This window comes from Mobula hypostoma, chromosome 26 (genome assembly GCF_963921235.1).
Source record: "Mobula hypostoma chromosome 26, sMobHyp1.1, whole genome shotgun sequence".
NCBI classification, from domain to species: domain Eukaryota; kingdom Metazoa; phylum Chordata; class Chondrichthyes; order Myliobatiformes; family Myliobatidae; genus Mobula; species Mobula hypostoma.
In genome coordinates this window covers 34,781,861-34,802,067 of record NC_086122.1, presented here as the reverse complement: position 1 = coordinate 34,802,067, position 20,207 = coordinate 34,781,861, and the positions used below count along the sequence as shown (strand labels likewise).

Here is a 20,207-nt window from a genome sequence, read left to right as displayed (position 1 = left end):
AACACTGACCACCACACCCCCACCCACCGAAACACTGACCATCACACCCTCACCCACCGAAACACTGACCACCACACCCTCACCCACCGAAACACTGACCACAACACCCCCACCCACCGAAACACTGACCACACACCCTCACCCATCGAAACACTGACCACCACACCCTCACCCACCGAAACACTGACCACCACACCCTCACCCACTGAAACACTGACCACCACACCCCCACCAGAACACTGACCACCACACCCCCACCCACCGCAACACTGACCACGACACCCCCCACTACCGAAACATTGACCACGACACCCCCACCCACCGAAACACTGACCATCACACCCTCACCCACCGAAACACTGACCACCACACCCTCACCCACCGAAACACTGACCACAACACCCCCACCCACCGAAACACTGACCACACACCCTCACCCACCGAAACACTGACCACCACACCCTCACCCACCGAAACACTGACCACCACACCCCCACCCACCGAAACACTGACCACCACACCCTCACCCACCGAAACACTGACCACCACACCCCCACCCACCGAAACACTGACCACCACACCCTCACCCACTGAAACACTGACCACCACACCCCCACCCATCGAAACACTGACCACCACACCCCCACCCACCGAAACACTGACCACCACACCCTCACCCACTGAAATACTGACCACCACACCCCCACCAGAACACTGACCACCACACCCCCACCCACCGAAACACTGACCATCACACCCTCACCCACCGAAACACTGACCACCACACCCTCACCCACCGAAACACTGACCACAACACCCCCACCCACCGAAACACTGACCACACACCCTCACCCATCGAAACACTGACCACCACACCCTCACCCACCGAAACACTGACCACCACACCCTCACCCACTGAAACACTGACCACCACACCCCCACCAGAACACTGACCACCACACCCCCACCCACCGCAACACTGACCACGACACCCCCCACTACCGAAACACTGACCACCACACCCTCACCCACCGAATCACTGACCACGATAACCCCCCATCCGCCGACACACTGACCCCGACAACCCTCACCCACCGAAACACTGACCACCACACCCCCACCCACCGAAACACTGACCACAACAACCCCCCCACCAGAACACTGACCACTACACCCCCACCCACCGAAACACTGACCACGACAACCCCCCCACCTGAACACTGACCACCACACCTCCACCCACTGAAACACTGACCACCACACCCCCACCCACCGAAACACTGACCATAACACCCCCCCACCAGAACACTGACCACCACACCCCCACCCACCGAAACACTGACCACCATACCTCCACCCACTGAAACACTGACCACCACACCCCCACCCACCAAAACATTGACCATAACACCCCCCCATCCACTGAAACACTGACCACCAGTTCCTGTTCAAACAAAGTCCACATATGATCATGTGCAACATTCATACCCAAAGCCAGGAATATCAACAACAGCCACAACACCCACCACCTGGAGCACCGACCACAGGTCCATTGTCCTCAGAAACATTGACCATAACCATCTCTGAAGAGTAGAGCATGATTCCCTTTCAGACATATGGACAACTACCACCAGAACACTAACCACTTCCCCCAACGTCCTCAAACGCAGTAATGTCCTGTACAATAACCACTGGCAGCATCCAAACAAAGTGCCCTCGATGAGTACAGACCAGAACTCGCCAACCGAAACAAAGACCACAACCACTTACAGACACACTTATGACAACCCTCCAATCTCTGACTAAAGGTTACTACAAACCCCCCCCCCCAAGAAAGATAACTCAAACCATAAACTGCACACCAGTGGTATTCAACAAAATCCCATGGGAGAAAGGCACATACAATTCCCAGCTAAAACAAATCCTATACCCTGGAAACACTGTTCACCACACCACACAGACACCACCATTCCACCAGTACACACATTTCACTCACACTGACCACAATGCCACAGAACTACTGATCATAATACCCCCTAGAACCCTCAGAAGCCTGACCACAACTTTCCACTCCATAAGCAATCTTACCAAACTTTTGCAGACATTGATCACAAAGTCCACACTGACTGCAGTCAATGCAACGCATACCCATCGTCTCCCCAGAAGAAACAGTCCAGAAATCTGCAATCAGAAAACAATGACCACACCCAATTTAACACAGACAACAACTTATCTGAGACACATTGGCCATAAACAAATGAGGAACATTGACCACAACAACCCCTGCAATTATTGAACACAACCCTACCAGAAATTGACCTCAACATTCTTCAGACACACAAACCTGAACAGATTAGATATACAAAGTTATTTCCCATGGTAGGGGAGTCTAGGACAAGAGTTAGGATTGAAGGATGTCCATTTAGAACAGAGATGCGGAGAAATTACTTTAGTCAGGGGGTGGTAAATCTGTGGAATTAGTTGCCACAAGTGGCTGTGGAGGCCAAGTCATTGGGTGTATTTAAGGCAGAGATAGATAGGTTCCTGATTAGCCAGGGCATCTAAAGGTATGGGAGAAGGCAGGGGAGTGGGGATGACTGGAAGAATTGGATCGACCCATGATTGAATGGCAGAGCAGACTCAATGGGTCAAATGGCCTACTTCTGCTCTTATAGCTTATGGTCTAAATCACACTTTGGAAACACTGACCACAACACCACTATCACAAGCGTCCAGTAATCACATCACAACAAAAATAGTGACCATCCAAATACCGTACAAGTAAAAGAAAACTTAGAATAACCTCCTGCTACAAATACCAAACACAACACCATAGTAACCATAATCTATCCCATCTCTCACCCTGGAAACATTAAACACAAGACCCCCAACACTGTTTGCAGAGCCTTCATCCAAGGACATTGACTGGAAAATAACTGACTGAAGTACTGACCAAAAGCTCTCACACCAGATGAACAAGCCAAGAGTTCCATAATTTATTCATTTGTTAGAGATACAGTGTAGAACAGACCCTTCCACCCAGTAACTCCTGACAAACGCAATTAAGAGCCAGGACATGCTGTCATCTTGCTGCTGTCAGGAAGAAGGTACAAGAGCCTCAGGACTCACACACAAGGGTCAGGAACAGCTATTACCCCTCAACCATCAGGCTCTTGAACCAAAAGGGAGAACTTCACTCAACTTCACTTGTCCCATCATTAAACTGATCCCACAACCAATGGATTCACTTTCAAGGAAGACCTGTTCATCTCATGTCCTTGATATTTATTGCTTAATGATTTATTATTAGTTCTTCTTTTTGCATTTTCACATGTTGTTGTCTTCTGCACTCTGTTGAATGCCCTAGTTGGGCAGTCTTTCATTGATTAGTTATGGTTATTAGTCTAGCAATTTATGGAATATGCCGTATTGGCTGCTGCGCTACCGTGGTGCCCAGAAGAATCACTCACCACAATACCCAGCACGAACAACCCAACTCAACTCCAGAAATACGGGCTACAAACCCCATGGCCATAAACAATGACCATGATCAGCTCGATGGCCTCTTGAACAAAGACAGCAATCAAATCATCTCAAACGTCATTAGCCACAAAACCCAGAAGAAGTATTGACCACTAAGCTTCATCACCAATGACTGAGTACAATCACAACTCACACCCCAAAGCCACTGCTGTTAACAATAATCATAAACCCATCCCCAGCAGGAATCAATGTCGACATCGCCACAAAAAGCACAGAAGCATAACCCCCATCTAACAATCTGACCGAGACAGGCCACCAATGCAGAAATGCTGACCACAAGATCTGCCAGAAGTTCAAATCACAACCTCCCCTCCTCTCAATAATCCTGACCACAGGAACACATCACTGAAAGAATTCAGGGGGTGATGTGGCATCAGTGGAGACAAACGCAACATTTCTGGATAAAACTCTGTGTCCGGACTGAGAGGGAAGAGGAAAGTTTGCTCGTAACTAACAGTATGTATATCGTCGGTTGGTATTCTGACTGGTAGGTGGTGCGGAAGCAGACAGAGAGACTGAACCAGGTGGAGGAAGGGAGGAATTAACAAAAGAAGAAAACTAGATGTGCAGATGAGTCACCTGACACTGGAATATGAAATAGGAGGAATTTCTTTTGACAATGGGTGGTGAATCCGTGGAATTCATTGCCACAGGAGGCCAAGTCATTGGGTGTATTTAAAGCAAAGGTTGGTAGATTTTTGACAAGTCAGGGCGTGAAAGGTTACGGGGGAGAAGGTAGGAGAATGGGGTTGAGAGGGAAATTGATCAGCTATGATCAAATGGTGGAGCAGACACAATGGGCTGAATGGCCTAATTCTGCTCCAATATCTAATGGAATGTTTATAGAACTGAGTTGTAAGCTAATGAAGTGGAATGTGAGATGTTCTTCAGCCTCAGTAAAAGAGCTCCTGAGATCACCAGGTTGGTAAGGAGAGAGATGATGCAAGGGAACTGTCACACCTCCTATAAGCTGCGAGGCAATGTGCCAAACAACATGGGGATTCGGGTGGCTGGAGAGTGAGGAGGAGTAAGCGTGGAGATTGAGGAGCATTGCACTGGAGTAGGTGGAAATGTTAACTGAGAAAACCAGCAGGTTCCAAAGATCGTAGCCCCACAAAAATCAGCAAGACATTTAAGAGATTCGTAGACAGGGACATTAAATTAAAGATTAAAGTCTGTCACTTTTAGTCCGTCAGGCCAGTGCTTATGCCGGTTCCCGTGACGTGAAGCGACTGAGAGTATGACACGCCCCCACCCCCCGCAGATAGGACGCCGGTCTATCACAAGGTTAACCCCCAGCATTTTTGCCAGTACCCATTCTCAGCTGGATAGACTGGAGCATTGTGTGGTTAAGTGCCTTGCTCAAAGACACAAATGCCGCCTCGGCCGAGTCTCAAACCCACGACCTTCAGATCAATAGTCCAACGCCCTAGCCACTTGGCCACGTGCTACAGGTAGGGACATGGATTTTTTTTCCCCGTGACAGTATTATATATTGCTTTGTAATGCTGCTACAAAATTAACACATTTCATGAGATATGCCAGTGATATTAAACCTGATTCTGACTGTGATGTTGGGGAGGGATGGTTAGATCTATCTTAGAATAGTTTAAAAGGTTGGCACAACACCAACCTTGGCGGGGAGGGGGGAAGAACAGAGCCAAGAATGTTTGACAGGTGGTGGGATTGGCCTGGAGCAAGTGGAGATGGTGAAGTAAGAAGTGTTGGATGAAAAGGCAGGTAGGATCAAGTTGAAACAGCCATGTGTGAAGCACAGATTAGATTAAATAAAGGTCAGTTTTATTTTCTCAGCTATGTTAAAACATCAGAAATTACAGTGAGATGTTTCAGGCTGAGACCCATCTTCAGTCCAGAAGAAGTGTCTCGGCCAAACATCAGCTGTTTACTCTTTTCCATAAACGCTGCCTAACCTGCTGAGTTCCTCCAGCATTGTGCGAGATGTTTAATTTGCATCAACAACCAACACAATCTGAAGATGTGTTTGGGAGGTGGGGGGGGCAGCTCGCAAGAGTCGCCATGCTTTTCAACATAGCATGACCACAAATCACTCACCCTAAGCCATACGTCTGGGAACGTGAGAGAAAACCAGAGCAGTTGGAGAGAGCCCAGGTGGTCACCGGGAGAACGTACACACTCCGTACAGACACTGGCAGGAATCCTGGTGCTGTAAAGCGTTCACGCTAACTACTACAGTACCATGCTGCTAATCACTACCAAGCTCACCGCCAGAAACAAGGAAATGCCACCATCACCCTCTTACGCCTCATCCACCCAAGCATCATCCGCTACAGTCCCCACCATAAACTTGATTACAACTACCACCCACCGGAAACACTAACCATAAATCCCAGAAACTAACAGTGACCGGATCATCTACCTCCTGCCAAAGCTCCTCCTGCAAGAATCACCAACTTCAACCCCCAGCAGAGAAGCTGACCACAAATCTAGTACAGAAACACTAAGTGCCAAAAGACCAAAAGAAGCCCCACCCCACTGACCTCACATCTCACAACAAACCTCTCACCAGCATACCTAGTGACCAAGAAACTACTTCTAACCACACGTGCTACCAACCAAGATGGCGACAGACGCCACCATAAAAAAAACTATCACAAACCACTCATTAGATCAGGGGTCTGTGGACCCCCTGCTTAACGGTATTGGTCCATGGCATAAAAAAGGTTGGGAAACCCTTCACTAGAACAATTGAGTATTCCAATCCAAACCTCCAATGACAATGATGACAAATTCCCATTCTAGAAGCAATGATTACTAAACCACGGCATAAAACACTGACCAGAAACTCTCTGCCACTAAAGATGATCAAACATGAGCTTAAACTGCCCCAACAAGAATTGTTGACATAGACAGAGAATAGTACAGCAGAGTATAGGCCCTTCAGCCCAGAATGTTGTGCCGACCCTCAAACCCTGCCTCCCATATAGCCCCCCACCTTAAATTCCTCCATATACCTGTCTAGTAGTCTCTTAAATTTCACCAGTGTATTGGCCTCCACCACTGACTCAGGCAGTGCATTCCACGCACCAACCACTCTCTGAGCAAAAAAACCTTCCTCTGATATCCCCCTTGAACTTCCCACCCCTTACCTTAAAGCCATGTCCTCTTGTATTGAGCAGTGGTGCCCTGGGGAAGAGGCGCTGGCTAGCAACTCTATCTATTTCTCTTAATATTTTGTATACCTCTATCATGTCTCCTCTCATCCTCCTTCTCTCCAAAGAGTAAAGCCCTAGCTCCCTTAATCTCTGATCATAATGCATACTCTAAACTAGGCAGCATCCTGGTAAATCTCCTCTGTACTATTTCCAATGCTTCCACATCCTTCTTGCAGTGAGGTGACCAGAACTGGACACAGTACTCCAAGTGTGGCCTAACCAGAGTTTTATAGAGCTGTATCACTACCTCGTGACTCTTAAACTCTATCCCTCGACTTATGAAAGCTAACACCCCATAAACTTTCTTAACTACCCTATCTACCTGTGAGGCAACTTTCAGGGATCTGTGGACATGTACCCCAGATCCCTCTGCTCCTCCACACTACCAAGTATCCTGCCATTTACTTTGTACTCTGCCTTGGAGTTTGTTCTTCCAAAGTGTACCACCTCACACTTCTCCAGGTTGAACGCCATCTGCAATTTCTCAGACCACTTCTGCATCCTATCAATGTCTCTCTGCAATCTTCGACAATTCTCTACCGTATCTACAACACCACCAACCTTTGTGTTGTCTGCAAACTTGCCAAGCCACCCATCTACCCCCACATCCAGGTCGTTAATATAAATCACAAAAAGTAGAGGTCCCAGAACCGATCCTTGTGGAACACCACTAGTCACAACCCTCCAATCCGAATGTACTCCCTCCACCACGACCCTTTGACTTCTGCAGGCAAGCCAATTCTGAATCTACCTGGCCAAACTTCCCTGAATCCCATACCTTCTGACTTTCTGAATGTGGAACCTTGACAAATGCCTTAGAATTTTTCCAACAGCTTTCCCACCACAGACGCAAGGCTCACTGGTCTATAATTACTCAGACTATCCCTACTACCTTTTTTGAACAAGGGGACAACATTCGTCTCCCTCCAATCCTCTGGTACCATTCCCGTGGACAATAAGGATATAAAGATCCTAACCAGAAGCTCAGCAATCTCTTCCCTCACCTCGTGGAGCAGCCTGGGGAATATCCCATCAGGCCCCGAAGACTTATCCGTCCTAATGTATTTTAACAACTCCAACATCTCCTCTTCCTTAATATCAACATGCTCCAGAACATCAACCTCACTCATATTGTCCTCACTGTCATCAAGTTCCCTCTCATTGGTGAATACCGAAGAGAAGTATTCATTGAGGACCTCGCTCACTTCCACAGCCTCCAGGCACATCTTCCCACCTTTATCTCTAATCGGTCCTACCTTCACTCCTGTCATCCTTTATTTCTTCACATAATTGAAGAATGCCTTGGGGTTTTCCTTTACCCTACTCACCAAGGTCTTCTCATGCCCCCTTCTTGCTCTTCTCAGCCCTTTCTTAAGCTCCTTTCTTGCTACCCTATATCCCTCAATAGACCCATCTGATCCTTGCTTCCTAAACCTCATGTATGCTGCCTTCTTCCACCTGACTAGATTTTCCACCTCACTTGTCACCCATGGTTCCTTCACCCTACCATTCTTTATCTTCTTCACCGGGACAAATTTATCCCTAACATCCCGCAAGAGATCTCTAAACATTGACCACATGTCCATAGTACATTTCCCTGCAAAAACATCATCCCAATTCACAGCCGTAAGTTCTAGCCTTATAGCCTCATAACTTGCCTTTCCCCAATTAAAAATTTTCCTGTCCTCTCTGATTCTATCCTTTTCCATGATAATGGTAAAGGCCATGGAGTGGTGGTCACTGTCCCCCAGATGCTCACCCACTGAGAGATCTGTGACCTGACCCGGTTCGTTACCTAATATAGATGTAGTATGGCCTGTCAACATACTGTGACAGGAATCCGTCCTGGACACACTTAACAAACTCTGCCCCATCCAAACCCTTGGAACTAATCAGGAGCCAATCAATATTAGGGAAGTTAAAGTCACCCATGATAACAACCCTGTTATTTTTGCACCTTTCCAAAATCTGCCTTCCAATCTGCTCCTCTGTATCTCTGCTGCTACCAAGGGGCCTATAGAATACCCCCAGCAGAGTAACTGCTCGCTTCCTGTTCCTGACTTCCACCCATACTGACTCAAAAGAGGATCCTGCTACATTACCCACCCTTTCTGTAGCTGTAATAGTATCCTTGACCTGTAATGCCACCCCTCCTCCCTTTCTCCCCCCTCTCTATCCCTTTTAAAGTACTGAAATCCAGGAATATTGAAAATCCATTCCTGCCCTGGTGCCAGCCAAGTCTCTGTAATGGCCACTACATCATAATTCCATGTATGTATCCAAGCTCTCAGTTCATCACCTTTGTTCCTGATGCTTCTTGCATTGAAGTACACACACTTCAGCCCTTCTACCTTACTGTCTTTACACCCTTTATTCTGCTTCTCTTTCCTCAAAGCCTCTCTATACGTTAGATCTGGCTTTACTCCATGCACTTCTTACACTGCTCTATCGCTCCGGGTCCCATCCCCCTTGCAAATTAGTTTAAACCCTCCCGAACCATGCTAGCAAACCTACCTGCAAGGATGTTGCTCCCCCTCGAGTTCAGGTGCAACCAATCCAATCTGTACAGGTCCCACTTTCCCCAGAAGAGATCCCAATGATCCAAAAATCTAAAACCCTGCCCCCTGCACCAACTCCTCAGCCATGCATTCAACTGCCATTTCCTCCAATTCTTACCATCACTGTCACGTAGCACTGGCAGCGATCCTGAGAATGCCACCCTTGAGGTCCTGTTCTTCAGCCTTCTGCCTAGTTCCCGAAACTCACACTTCAGGACCTCATCCCTCTGATTATAATCTCTGTCATATACTATCGACCAGTAACACTGACCACAATTCCAGTCCATAAAAATACAAATCACAGACCTTCAGACAAAACTAGAGACCAGAACTCCCAACCCCAAGGTCACAGTTCACTTGTGCAAAAGTTTGATCACAAATCACCACTCGGTATCGCTGAACAACAAATCCTCAACCCCAGCAGTACTAACCAGAGACTTTGACCATGAAATAATCCCCGCAGAAACACCGATCACAACCTCACCACAAGAGAAAATGAACTAACGTCCCATCGAAGAATTACTGCCTTTAAGCCACTCATAGAAATACACAACATAAAACCTTTTTGGCAACTACGATCACCAAATGCATCACAGAATCACCAGCTAGAAACTATCCAAACAGAAATACTGGCCAGCCACCACACCTAAACTCGAAAGAAAACACTGACCACTGTCAGAAACACAGATCCATCAGAGTACCGAATATAATCCCCAAAACCAATCACACATCTCTTCTTGAACTAATGATTCTCATAAACACTGAAGAAAAACCTGCACCCCAGCAACAATAACCAAAACCACCCGCCCCCACCAAGACAAAGACCTACCACAAAACCTATCCAGAAATACTGACCACTAAGCCCCACCACCTAAACACTAATAAAACCCTCAACCAGAAGCATAGATCAAAGAACTCTAGCCCAAAACACGGAGAACACTTTCAAGCACCTGTTGGAAATATTGAAAACTTCACTCATCCATCACTGAGTTGTTCCCACTGAACGGGGCACACTTTTAAGGACTAAGCATCTCATGTTCTCAATATTTATTGCTTATTGTTATTGTTTATTTATGTATTTGCGCAGTTTATAGGTTTTTTTTGCATTTTGGTTTTCATCCGTCCTATTTAGTGTGGACTTTCGTTGATTCTATTGTGTTTCTTGTATTTACTGTGAATGCCCACAAGAAAATGAATCTTAGGGTTGTATACGGTGACATATCTGTAATTTGATAATAGATTTACTATGAACTTTGACCATAGATCTCTCAATAGAAACATTCAGGACAAATCCCACCCCAGAAGATTGATCACAAAACTTCACATTGGAAATACATCTCACAAATCCCCACCCATGGAAAAAGGGGCACAGTCCCTCAGCTCATACACATCTTCACATTAGAAAAACTAACTACAAAACCCCACTCCAGATGCACTGACCACAAGGTCCCACCTGGAAACAATGACCACAAACATTAGAAACAAGGGTAGCAACCCCTAACCCAGCAGCACAGATTACACACCTGCCTCCAGCAGAAACTACGAACACGAACCACCCACCCCCTGAGATGCTGACCACAAATCTTTCACCTGGAAATACTCGATACAAATCCCCATTCCAGAACAATGACCACAAACCCTCCCTTAACCACCTCGACTGCAACACTCTTCTCTGGAATATGCAGAAATCCCCTTGACAGAAGCACAGATCACAAACCATCTACCAGAAGTAATAGTGACCCCAAAGCCCGTGAACCAGAGGTGATGCTTCAGAAAGGTGGCATCCATCATTACGGACCCCCAGAATTCAGGACATGCCCCCTTTTCATTGCTACCAGCAAGAAGAAGACACACACTTAACATTTTAAGGAACAGCTTTTTCCCTCCATTTCTGAATGGACAATATACCCATGAACACTACCTCTCTTTTGCACTACTTAATTAAATTTTTAATTATTTTAGATAGTATTGCATTGTACTGCAACAAATTCCATGACATATGTCAGTGGTATTAAAACTGATTCTCATCCTGATTCTATCCACATTCCACAAACATTGAGCAGGATAGATGTGGGCCATTTAGACAGATAGATAGATAGATATACTTTATTGATCCCGAGGGAAATTGGGTTTCGTTACAGCTGCACCAACCAAGAATAGAGTATAAGTATAGCAATATAAAAACATAAATAATTAAATAACAATATGTAAATTATGCCAGATGGAAATAAGTCCAGGACCAGCCTATTGGCTCAGGGTGTCTGACCCTCCAAGGGAGGAGTTGTAAAGTTTGATGGCCACAGGCAGGAATGACTTCCTATGACACTCAGTGTTGCATCTCGGTGGAATGAGTCTCTGGCTGAATGCACTCCTGCACCCAACCAGTACATTATGTAGTGGATGGGAGACATTGTCCAAGATGGCATGCAACTTGGACAGCATCCTCTTTTCAGACACCACCGTCAGAGAGTCCAGTTCCATCCCCACAACATCACTGGCCTTACGAATGAGTTTGTTGGTGTCTGCTACCCTCAGTCTGCTGCCCCAGCACACAACAGCAAACATGATAGCACTGGCCACCACAGACTCGTAGAACATCCTCATCATTGTCCGGCAGATGTTAAAGGACCTCAGTCTCCTCAGGAAATAGAGACGGCTCTGACCCTTCTTGTAGACCTATTTCTGCCTATGGCCAGTGCTCCGAGTGTGGATATGTGGTCTTTTGGGTGTGGGCTCCACACTTTGACTCTGATGTTGTGCATTATGGTCAGTGTTATCAGTGCTTTTGAAGTCACTATTGTTAGATACATGGTTAAGCAGTTAAAGACCTTGGTTTAAAGACGGTGTCACCTGGGGTGGGATAGGGGTCGAGACTGGTCAGTGCACTATCCACGGAGTTGAGACCCGCCGTGGACAGTCCCAAGCCCGGCTGCAAAGGCACGGGGTTCGGGCATGAGGTGAGCAACACCATCCCATCAAAACCCAGAAATGCCAACAGAAGCTCCAAAGACCTCATCTCTGTGAGAGGAAGGATCTTCAATGAGCTACGCCTTGAAGGACTGTAAGACTGGCTCAGGACAGCGCACTCTGGTGAGCTGCTGTTGGTGGTCTGTGCCCCAGCAGGGGTGATGGGCTTGAGTAGAAGGTGTTATGGTCAGGCTTTGCAAGATCCTCAAAAAAAAAATGGTGCCAGTCTTGCTGAGCGGAGCAAAATGAAATCTATTCCCCCAATTGGTCCCGAATCTTTGGAATTCTGCAAGAGTTAAGATGCTCAAGTCATTGAGGATGTTGGAGAGAAGCCAGGGATGCAGAATTTATGCAAGACATAATGCCTCCACACCAGAGATACTGACCGCAGATCCCCACACCGGAAGCACTGAGCTCAAAAGGCCATCCTATAAACACACTGACCACTACATCTGCACCAGAAATCAATTCATAGCTACATCAGTGAAAACTCCAGATACACTGACCAACCCTTATACTGCACCTTCCCAGGACACTACCCTCAGACTGTCCACTGGAGGTATTAATTACGTACCTCGGAACACTGACTACAACCCCTCACCCAAACTCCCAACAAAACACTGACCATAGCACACAGCATCAGAATGAGAGGCCAGAACCTCACCACACACATACTGACCATAACACACAGTGTCAGAATGAGAGGCCAGAAACCCCTGCCCTGTCCTGCACACACACTGGCCATTTGAGAAGTTTTGTCCAATAGCCCTGGCTCTAAAGCATTGATCACAGTTACTGAAACACAGACCGCACACACCTCCCCACCCTGGAACAGTGACCAGCACACATACCCCTACCTCTAACACCAACTTTTGACACCCCCTCCACAAAACACTGCCTGCAGATGTTACCCTGTAAAATACGGCCACGCATACACATAAACACACCCGCCCACAAATATGGGCCAGAGGCTCACCCTCCACCAACATAACGCTGGCCAGAGGCTCTTGCCCCCACATGACACCGGCCAGGGATACTTCCCCCCCCCCCCACGTCACACCGGTCAGAGACACTCCCCCTGCTACACAAAACACCAGCTCTGGACAAAAGCCCAGCTGTGGACCCCCCCACACACAAAACATCAGTACTCCCCCACCCCTACCCGCCTCTGACATTCCCCAACCCTACCAGTCACCAACACCCCCCCACCCCTATTGGTCACCGACACCCCCCAGCCCCTACCGGTCACCGACTCCCTCACCCCTACCGGTCTCTGACATCCCTCACCCCTACTGGTCTGACACCCCACCCCCACCGGTCACAAACTACCCTCACCCCCACCGGTCACTGACACCCCTCACCCCTACCGGTCACCGACACCCCCACCCCTACCAGTCACTGAATCCCTCACCCCTACCAGTCTGACACCCCTCACCCCTACCGGTCACCGACACCCCTCACCCCCTACCAGCCTGACACCCCTCACCCCTACCGGTCACCGACACCCCCAACCCTACCAGACACTGATGCCCTCACCTCAGAGAAGTCATCCTACAACCCCATCCTTCAAAACCCATTTAGTGCAATTCCTCCTTTTGAGAGAGTGAAAACGCTCCCTCTCCTCCACAAGTCCGAACATCAGTATCTTTGACTGTGACTCCACCCCCGAAAATAGGCAGAATAATGTCTGTACTTTTCTCTCTGGCCGGTTGTTTCTCCCTCCCCGCTGCTTTACCAATGACCAATCTCCATAGCGACATCAGTTTCACAGATCCATTCCCTCCCCATCTTAAAACCCCCCTTTCTCCCAGTTCCCAAAGTCTCCAAACTGAAACGTTAACAGTGATTCTCCCTCCACAGATGCTACCTGACCTACTGGGTGATTCACCATTATAAACACAGATGTTGGAAACCTAAAGCAACACTCACAGACACACACAAAATGCTGGAGGATCTCAGCAGGTCAGGCAGCATCTGTAGAAAAGAGTAAACAGTCGACGTTTCGGGCTTCAGGACCGAGAAGAACCATCATCTGTCTTCATTTCAGATCACCAGAAGTTTGAGTTTAAATATCACTTAATGATGACGAACACACCCTGTTAGAATCTGACTATAACCCCCATTAAAAAAAAGTCTCCTCTCCCAGAAAATAACGTGAACTTACTCCGCCCTCGGGAAAAGTGATACCAAAACTCTCTCCCTTTAAAGTAATCACCCCAACTCTCTTCTCCGGGAAAAGTGCCCATTTTCTCTCAGTTGCAGACCGGAGAACTGGCGGGTGTGAAGTTGTTGACAGAGGTAAAGTAATACTGAAAATAACTGCAGATCCGTTAGGGAGGGTGGGGTAACGCGAGCAGAGACTGGTGTTACTAAGTAGATACCTTTCCAGTTAATTAGACAATTCGAAAGAATTTATTTTTTTCCCTAAATATGCCTGTTTCTTCCGTTAGTTTATTAATTTTGTTTCTTTATGGGGGTGAGGATTATTATTAAAATAACCCTTTCTGAGCAAGGATGATCAGCTGATGCTAACACGCAAGGGACTCGGAATGCACAACAGTTGTAAACCTCGGGAGTGTAGGGAGGGTTGTGAGCTCCGCCTGGCGAGTCATTTCATATTGCATGACAATATGGACTTGTTGGTTGTTTCACGCCAGCGGTACTCTTCCCTCAGATCGGCATGTGTTTTGCAACGCGGTTACATTTTCTTCATCTTTGGGGGTCTTAAGCACTGGATGGCTAGTATGTATTTATATACCCACGAGGGGACGTCATTTTAAGGTGTCTGGAGGAAAGTAAAGGACAGGATGTCAGAGGTAATTCTTTTTTACGCGGAGTAGGACACGCTGCCAGTACGTAGATATACATTGGCATGTATGGAACTCCTGAAAGAAAACTGCAGGGCTGTGGGAGAGGGGTAGATTGACATCGTGGGCCGAAGAGCCTGTATGTTATATATAGTGATGTGAGAGTGTCTGCAATTAAAATACAGATAACCTAATCATCGCTTTCTTATTGAACAGATATGCACACGCTACAAAAAGGCAATTGTTACACAGGCAAGTTTTGCTTTAATAATGTTCTGTTGCTAATATTAGCCAGTGGAATGCATCGGATTTTGGACGGGAGACCCCGCGTGTTTAAAGTTCAAACACGGCCACCATCTAAAGCCCAAGCTTGGAGCTGCTACCTCCTGCCCAATTTGCTGTTTCATTATTGCTCGCCGCTTTGCCCTGGCGTGAGGGCCACTGGTGCTCACGGGACGTGCGGGAGTCTCTGTGTCCACACGCGCTTCTCCAGCGGAAACAGCCAGTGTACAGACCCATCTCCTAACACCTCTTGCACTTTTTCATCAAAGAAAGAGTGCGTGTTAAACACTGGTAGAAAGTTCAAAGAATCACAGAAAGGCCATTAGAGCAATCGAGCAGATCCGCCGACAAGAGTCTGTAGCACAGAGACTAAAGATTTAAAGACGAGCTTTATTTGTCACGCGTACATCAAAACATACAGTGAAATACGTCGTTAGCATCAACCACCAACCTAGACTGAGGATATGCTGGGGGGAGGGGGGCGCAAGTGTCGGTTCCAACATAGCATGCCCACAATTTACTGACTGTAACCCGTGCACGTGGAATGTGGGAGGAAACCAGAGCACACAGAGGAAATCTACGCAGGGAGAACATACAGACAGAGCAACAGGATTGAACCCCGCACACTGGCACTGTAAGCGATTACACTACCCCTGAACAACTGTGCCACCCCTTTTGGGTCATTTGGCCCATTACCTTCATTCTAACCTTCTTGCCTATTTACACCAATCCCATCTGCCCTCATTATTTGTCCTTTCATCAGTTCCTTTTCCTCATTATGAGTTTGTGATTCCATTCCCCTTTGAAACCTTCAGTTTAATCTTCCTTCATCACTCTCCCCATCCCTTGCTGGCAATGTACTCCTCATCATACCAACTCAACATGCTAAAACAAAATCACCCTAGGATTTTATTTTTGCTAATGTAGACCCTCAGGTTAATGATCTTTCTATTAATCAACTACAACCCTACTGCCACAATAACCACCCACCCCACAATCAAATCCCTTTATAAAGTGCCCAGCTCCCTCTGCACCATCCCAGCAGGTACTGTTATGGGTCAGGAAATGTAGAGGACATTTAACTCAGTGGAGACAATTGTAGCAGTAAGCAATATTTTACTAATAAACTGCAAAATAACAAGCCACAAGGGGTCACAAAACAAGAGAGAACAGATACTTAACATGACAAAGAACAACTGGTGAGGCTGGCTGGTTTGATGGGTGAACAAAGGATTGTGGGCTAGAGCTGGGTTTAAATAGGCTGCAGGTGAGGAGTTGGAAATGAGTGGCAAGTGACTCTCCTGAGCTGGGTAGAGACTGGGAGGTGCCTGCCTCTGCAGACCTGACAGTTGTGCAGGAACAATACTGTAGATACAGAGGAAAAACTCCTTAATAAAGACTGAACATGCCAGAAATGCTCAGCATGTCAGAAAGCAGGTGTAGAAGGAGAAACTGATTAACTGAGAGAGTGAGAAATCAAATTAGTTTTCAGTTGCAGAGAAGATGGGGATGGCTGGGTAGAGCAAAGGGAATATCACTGATAGGGTGAGACCACATGGGGAGGTTGGTGTAGCACAAAGGAAATATCACTGACAGGGTGAGACCACATGAATCAAATTGTCCGACAAAGAGTTTTGGAATTCCTGAACATCACTGACTCACCTGCGAGCTGATCATTTCGAGGAACAGGCCTCTGAAGTGACTCAGGTCTCTGAAGTGACTCAGGTGTGACAGGAACATAGCACTTAGTGCAACAATATTACAGCTCGGGGCGTCAGAGTTTGGAGTTCAATCCCAACGTCATCTGTAAGGAATTTGTATGACCTCCCCATGGAATGCATGGATTTTCTCAGGGTGCTCCAGTTTTGTTCCATAGTCCAAACACATACTCTATGTTAGTAGGTTCAAAAACGCAGTTAGTCCTGACATAGCTCTTCTTTCAGTTAGTCCTGACGAAGGGTTTCGGCCCGAAACGTCGACTGTACCTCTTCCTAGAGATGCTGCCTGGCCTGCTGCGTTCACCAGCAACTTTTATGTGTGTTGCCGGTTAGTAGAATAGTTGGTGATTTTAAGTTGTCATGTGATTAGTTTAGGGTTAATCGGAGGGTTGTCAGGGGTGGTTGTATGGCATGCCTCGAAGGGCTGGAGCGGCCTGTTCTGCACTATATCTCTCAATTATGTTGGGCCAACCTTAAAAACTAAAAAGTGGAAAAACAAAAAAAATTTAAAAATCTGACTGAAAGCCAAAGATCAACCACTGAGCAAATCCACCTCAAAGGGAACAATTCAGAACGAAACTGAAAGTTGCAGAAAATCCAGCGCCAGAGAATGTTGCACAACAAGATCAAGCGCTTCGACATGGAACTGCACCCTCAGTTCAGATCAAACTCATTCACAATCACTTTAGCTCCTAAGCCAACAATGCCGTTGTTATAACATTGTGTCCATACCTGTTGAAACTTTCATCAGCTTTACAATCCACTGAAATCTCAGTGCCTCCCCAGTAGGGCTTCAAGCTAGTTCCCATTCTCATTAACACAATATTGACACAATACCTTCTGTTGCCTAAAATTCCAGTATCACCTAACTGTCTCTCTGTTCCAAAATGTATCTCCTTAAAGCCTTTGCCTTCACCAATTATTTGGATACCCTTTCTAAAATGTCTTCATGGGGTTCAATATCAACTTTGTTCAACAATCCATCAAACACTCCTGGACAATTTACAGAGTTAAAGGCAAGACATTATTGTTACAGTTCTGTCATACAATCTGCAATTATTGCTTGGTCAATTAGCATACAGGGCTGATTTCAAGAGCCAAGAAGCAATTCCGGGAGAGGTTAGAGGCAATATCGGATACACGTCAACTCTGGCGGGGTTTGCAGGCCATTACTTCCTCCAGAGCAAAACCCAACATTATGAATGACATCTAGACGAGCTCAACGCCTTTTATGCTCGCTTTGAAGGGGAGAATAAAACCACGGTTATGAGGATCCCTGCAGCATCCGATGACCCTGTGATCTCTGTCCAGGAGGTCGAAGTCAGGCTGTCTTTCAAGAGGGTGAACTCTCACAGGGCAGCAGGACCCAATGAAGTACCTTGTAAAGCTCTGAAAACCTCTGCCAACCAACTGGAAGGTGTATTCAAAGACATTTTCAATCTCTCGTTGCTACAATCATAAGTTCCCACCTGCTTCAAAAGGGCAACAATTATACCAGTGCCCTAGAAGAGCAGCGTGAGCTGCCTCAACGAGTATTGTCCAGCAGCGCTCACATCTATGGCGATGAAATGCTTCGAGAGGTTGGTCATGGCTAGAATCAACATCTGCCTCAGGAAGTATCTGGACCCACTGCAATTTGCCTGTCGCCATAATAGGTCTACAGCAGACGCAATCTCAATGGCTCTCCACGCAGCCTTAGATCACCTGAACAATGCAAATACCTATGTCAGGATGCTGCTTATTGACGATAGCTTAGCATTTAGCATCATCATTCCTAATGTCCTGATCGAAAAGCTACAGAACCTGGGCCTCTGTACCTCCCTCTGGATCCTCAACTTCCTAACCAGACCACAATCTGCGCGGATTGGAAGTAACACCTCCACCTCACTGGCAATTAACTCTGGTACTCCACAGGGATGTGTGTTTAGCTCACTGCTCTACTCTCTCTACACCCACAACTGTGTGGCTAGGTACAGCTCAAATGCCATCTACAAATTTGCTGGTGATACAACCATTGTTGGCAGAATTTCAGATGGTGACTAAAGGGCGTACAGGAGGTGAGATATACCAGTTAGTGGAGTGGTGTCGCAGGAACAACATTGCACTCAACGTCAGCAAGGCCAAAGAGCTGATTGTGGTCGTCAGGGAGGGTAAGACAAGGGAACACAAATCAATCCTCATAAAGGGATCAGAAATGGAGAGAGTGAGAAAGTTCCTGGGTATCAGTCCCTCTGAGGACCTAACCTAGATGCAACTTATTGAGGCAGCAAAAAAGAAGCCAAGACAGCAGCTATATTTCATTCGGAGTTTGAGGAGATTTGGCTTGTCACCAAAAACACTCGGAAACTTCTACAACTGTACTGTGGAGAGCATTCTGAAAGGCGGCATCACTATCTGGTATGGGGCGGGGGGGCTACTACACAAGATTGAAGTAAGTTGCAGAAACTTACAAAATTAGTCAGCTCCATCATGGGTACCAGCCTCCATAGTACCCAAGACATCTTCAAAGAGCAGTGCTTTAGGAGGGCGGCATCCCCCATTAAGGACCCCCACCACCTAGGACATGTCCTCTTCACACTCTTACCGTCGGGAAGGAGGTACAGGAGCCTGAAGGCACACACTCAGCAATTCAGGAACAGCTTCTTCCCCTCCGCCATCCGATTTCTAAATGGACTTTGAACCCATGAACACTACCTCACTACCCTTTCTATTTCTGTTATTTTACACTATTTATTTTAACTGAACTATTTAATAGACATATATATACACTTCATGTGACTCAGTTTTTTCTTTATTTATTTATCATGTGTTTCATTATACTGCTGCTGTAAAGCTAACAAATTTCACGACATATGCTGGTGATATTCTGATTCTGATCGGGTTTAAATATTTCATTGTGTTTACTTCCTTGTCTCTGCCTCATCTCTATAATTTCCTCCCAGCCGGCAAACTTTTCAATCCTCTTTTGTAATCCTCAGCCTCCTCTCAAGTCTCTTTCGCATTCCTCAACCTGCCCACTCCATCATGGCAGCCTCGACTACAGCTCTCTCAGCCTCTCGTTGGGAATTTTTCTTCCTGTTATTCCTATGCAGCGCCATTGAAACCACGTTCAGTAAGGTCTGTTTTAAAACCCACCTC

The 20,207-nt window shown here is 46.7% G+C and overlaps 1 protein-coding gene across 1 annotated transcript in view; it reads right to left on the bottom strand.

Annotated features, from left to right (window-relative positions):
* The window catches only part of LOC134338079 (protein lin-28 homolog A-like), a 102,400-nt gene extending 85,309 nt beyond the window's left edge, over window positions 1-17,091 (bottom strand). Inside the window, exon 1 of the mRNA XM_063033615.1 lies at window positions 17,014-17,091. Coding sequence (XP_062889685.1) covers window positions 17,014-17,091 — 78 coding nt within the window. The remainder of the gene's footprint in view (window positions 1-17,013) is intronic.
* Window positions 17,092-20,207: the final 3,116 nt, after the last annotated feature.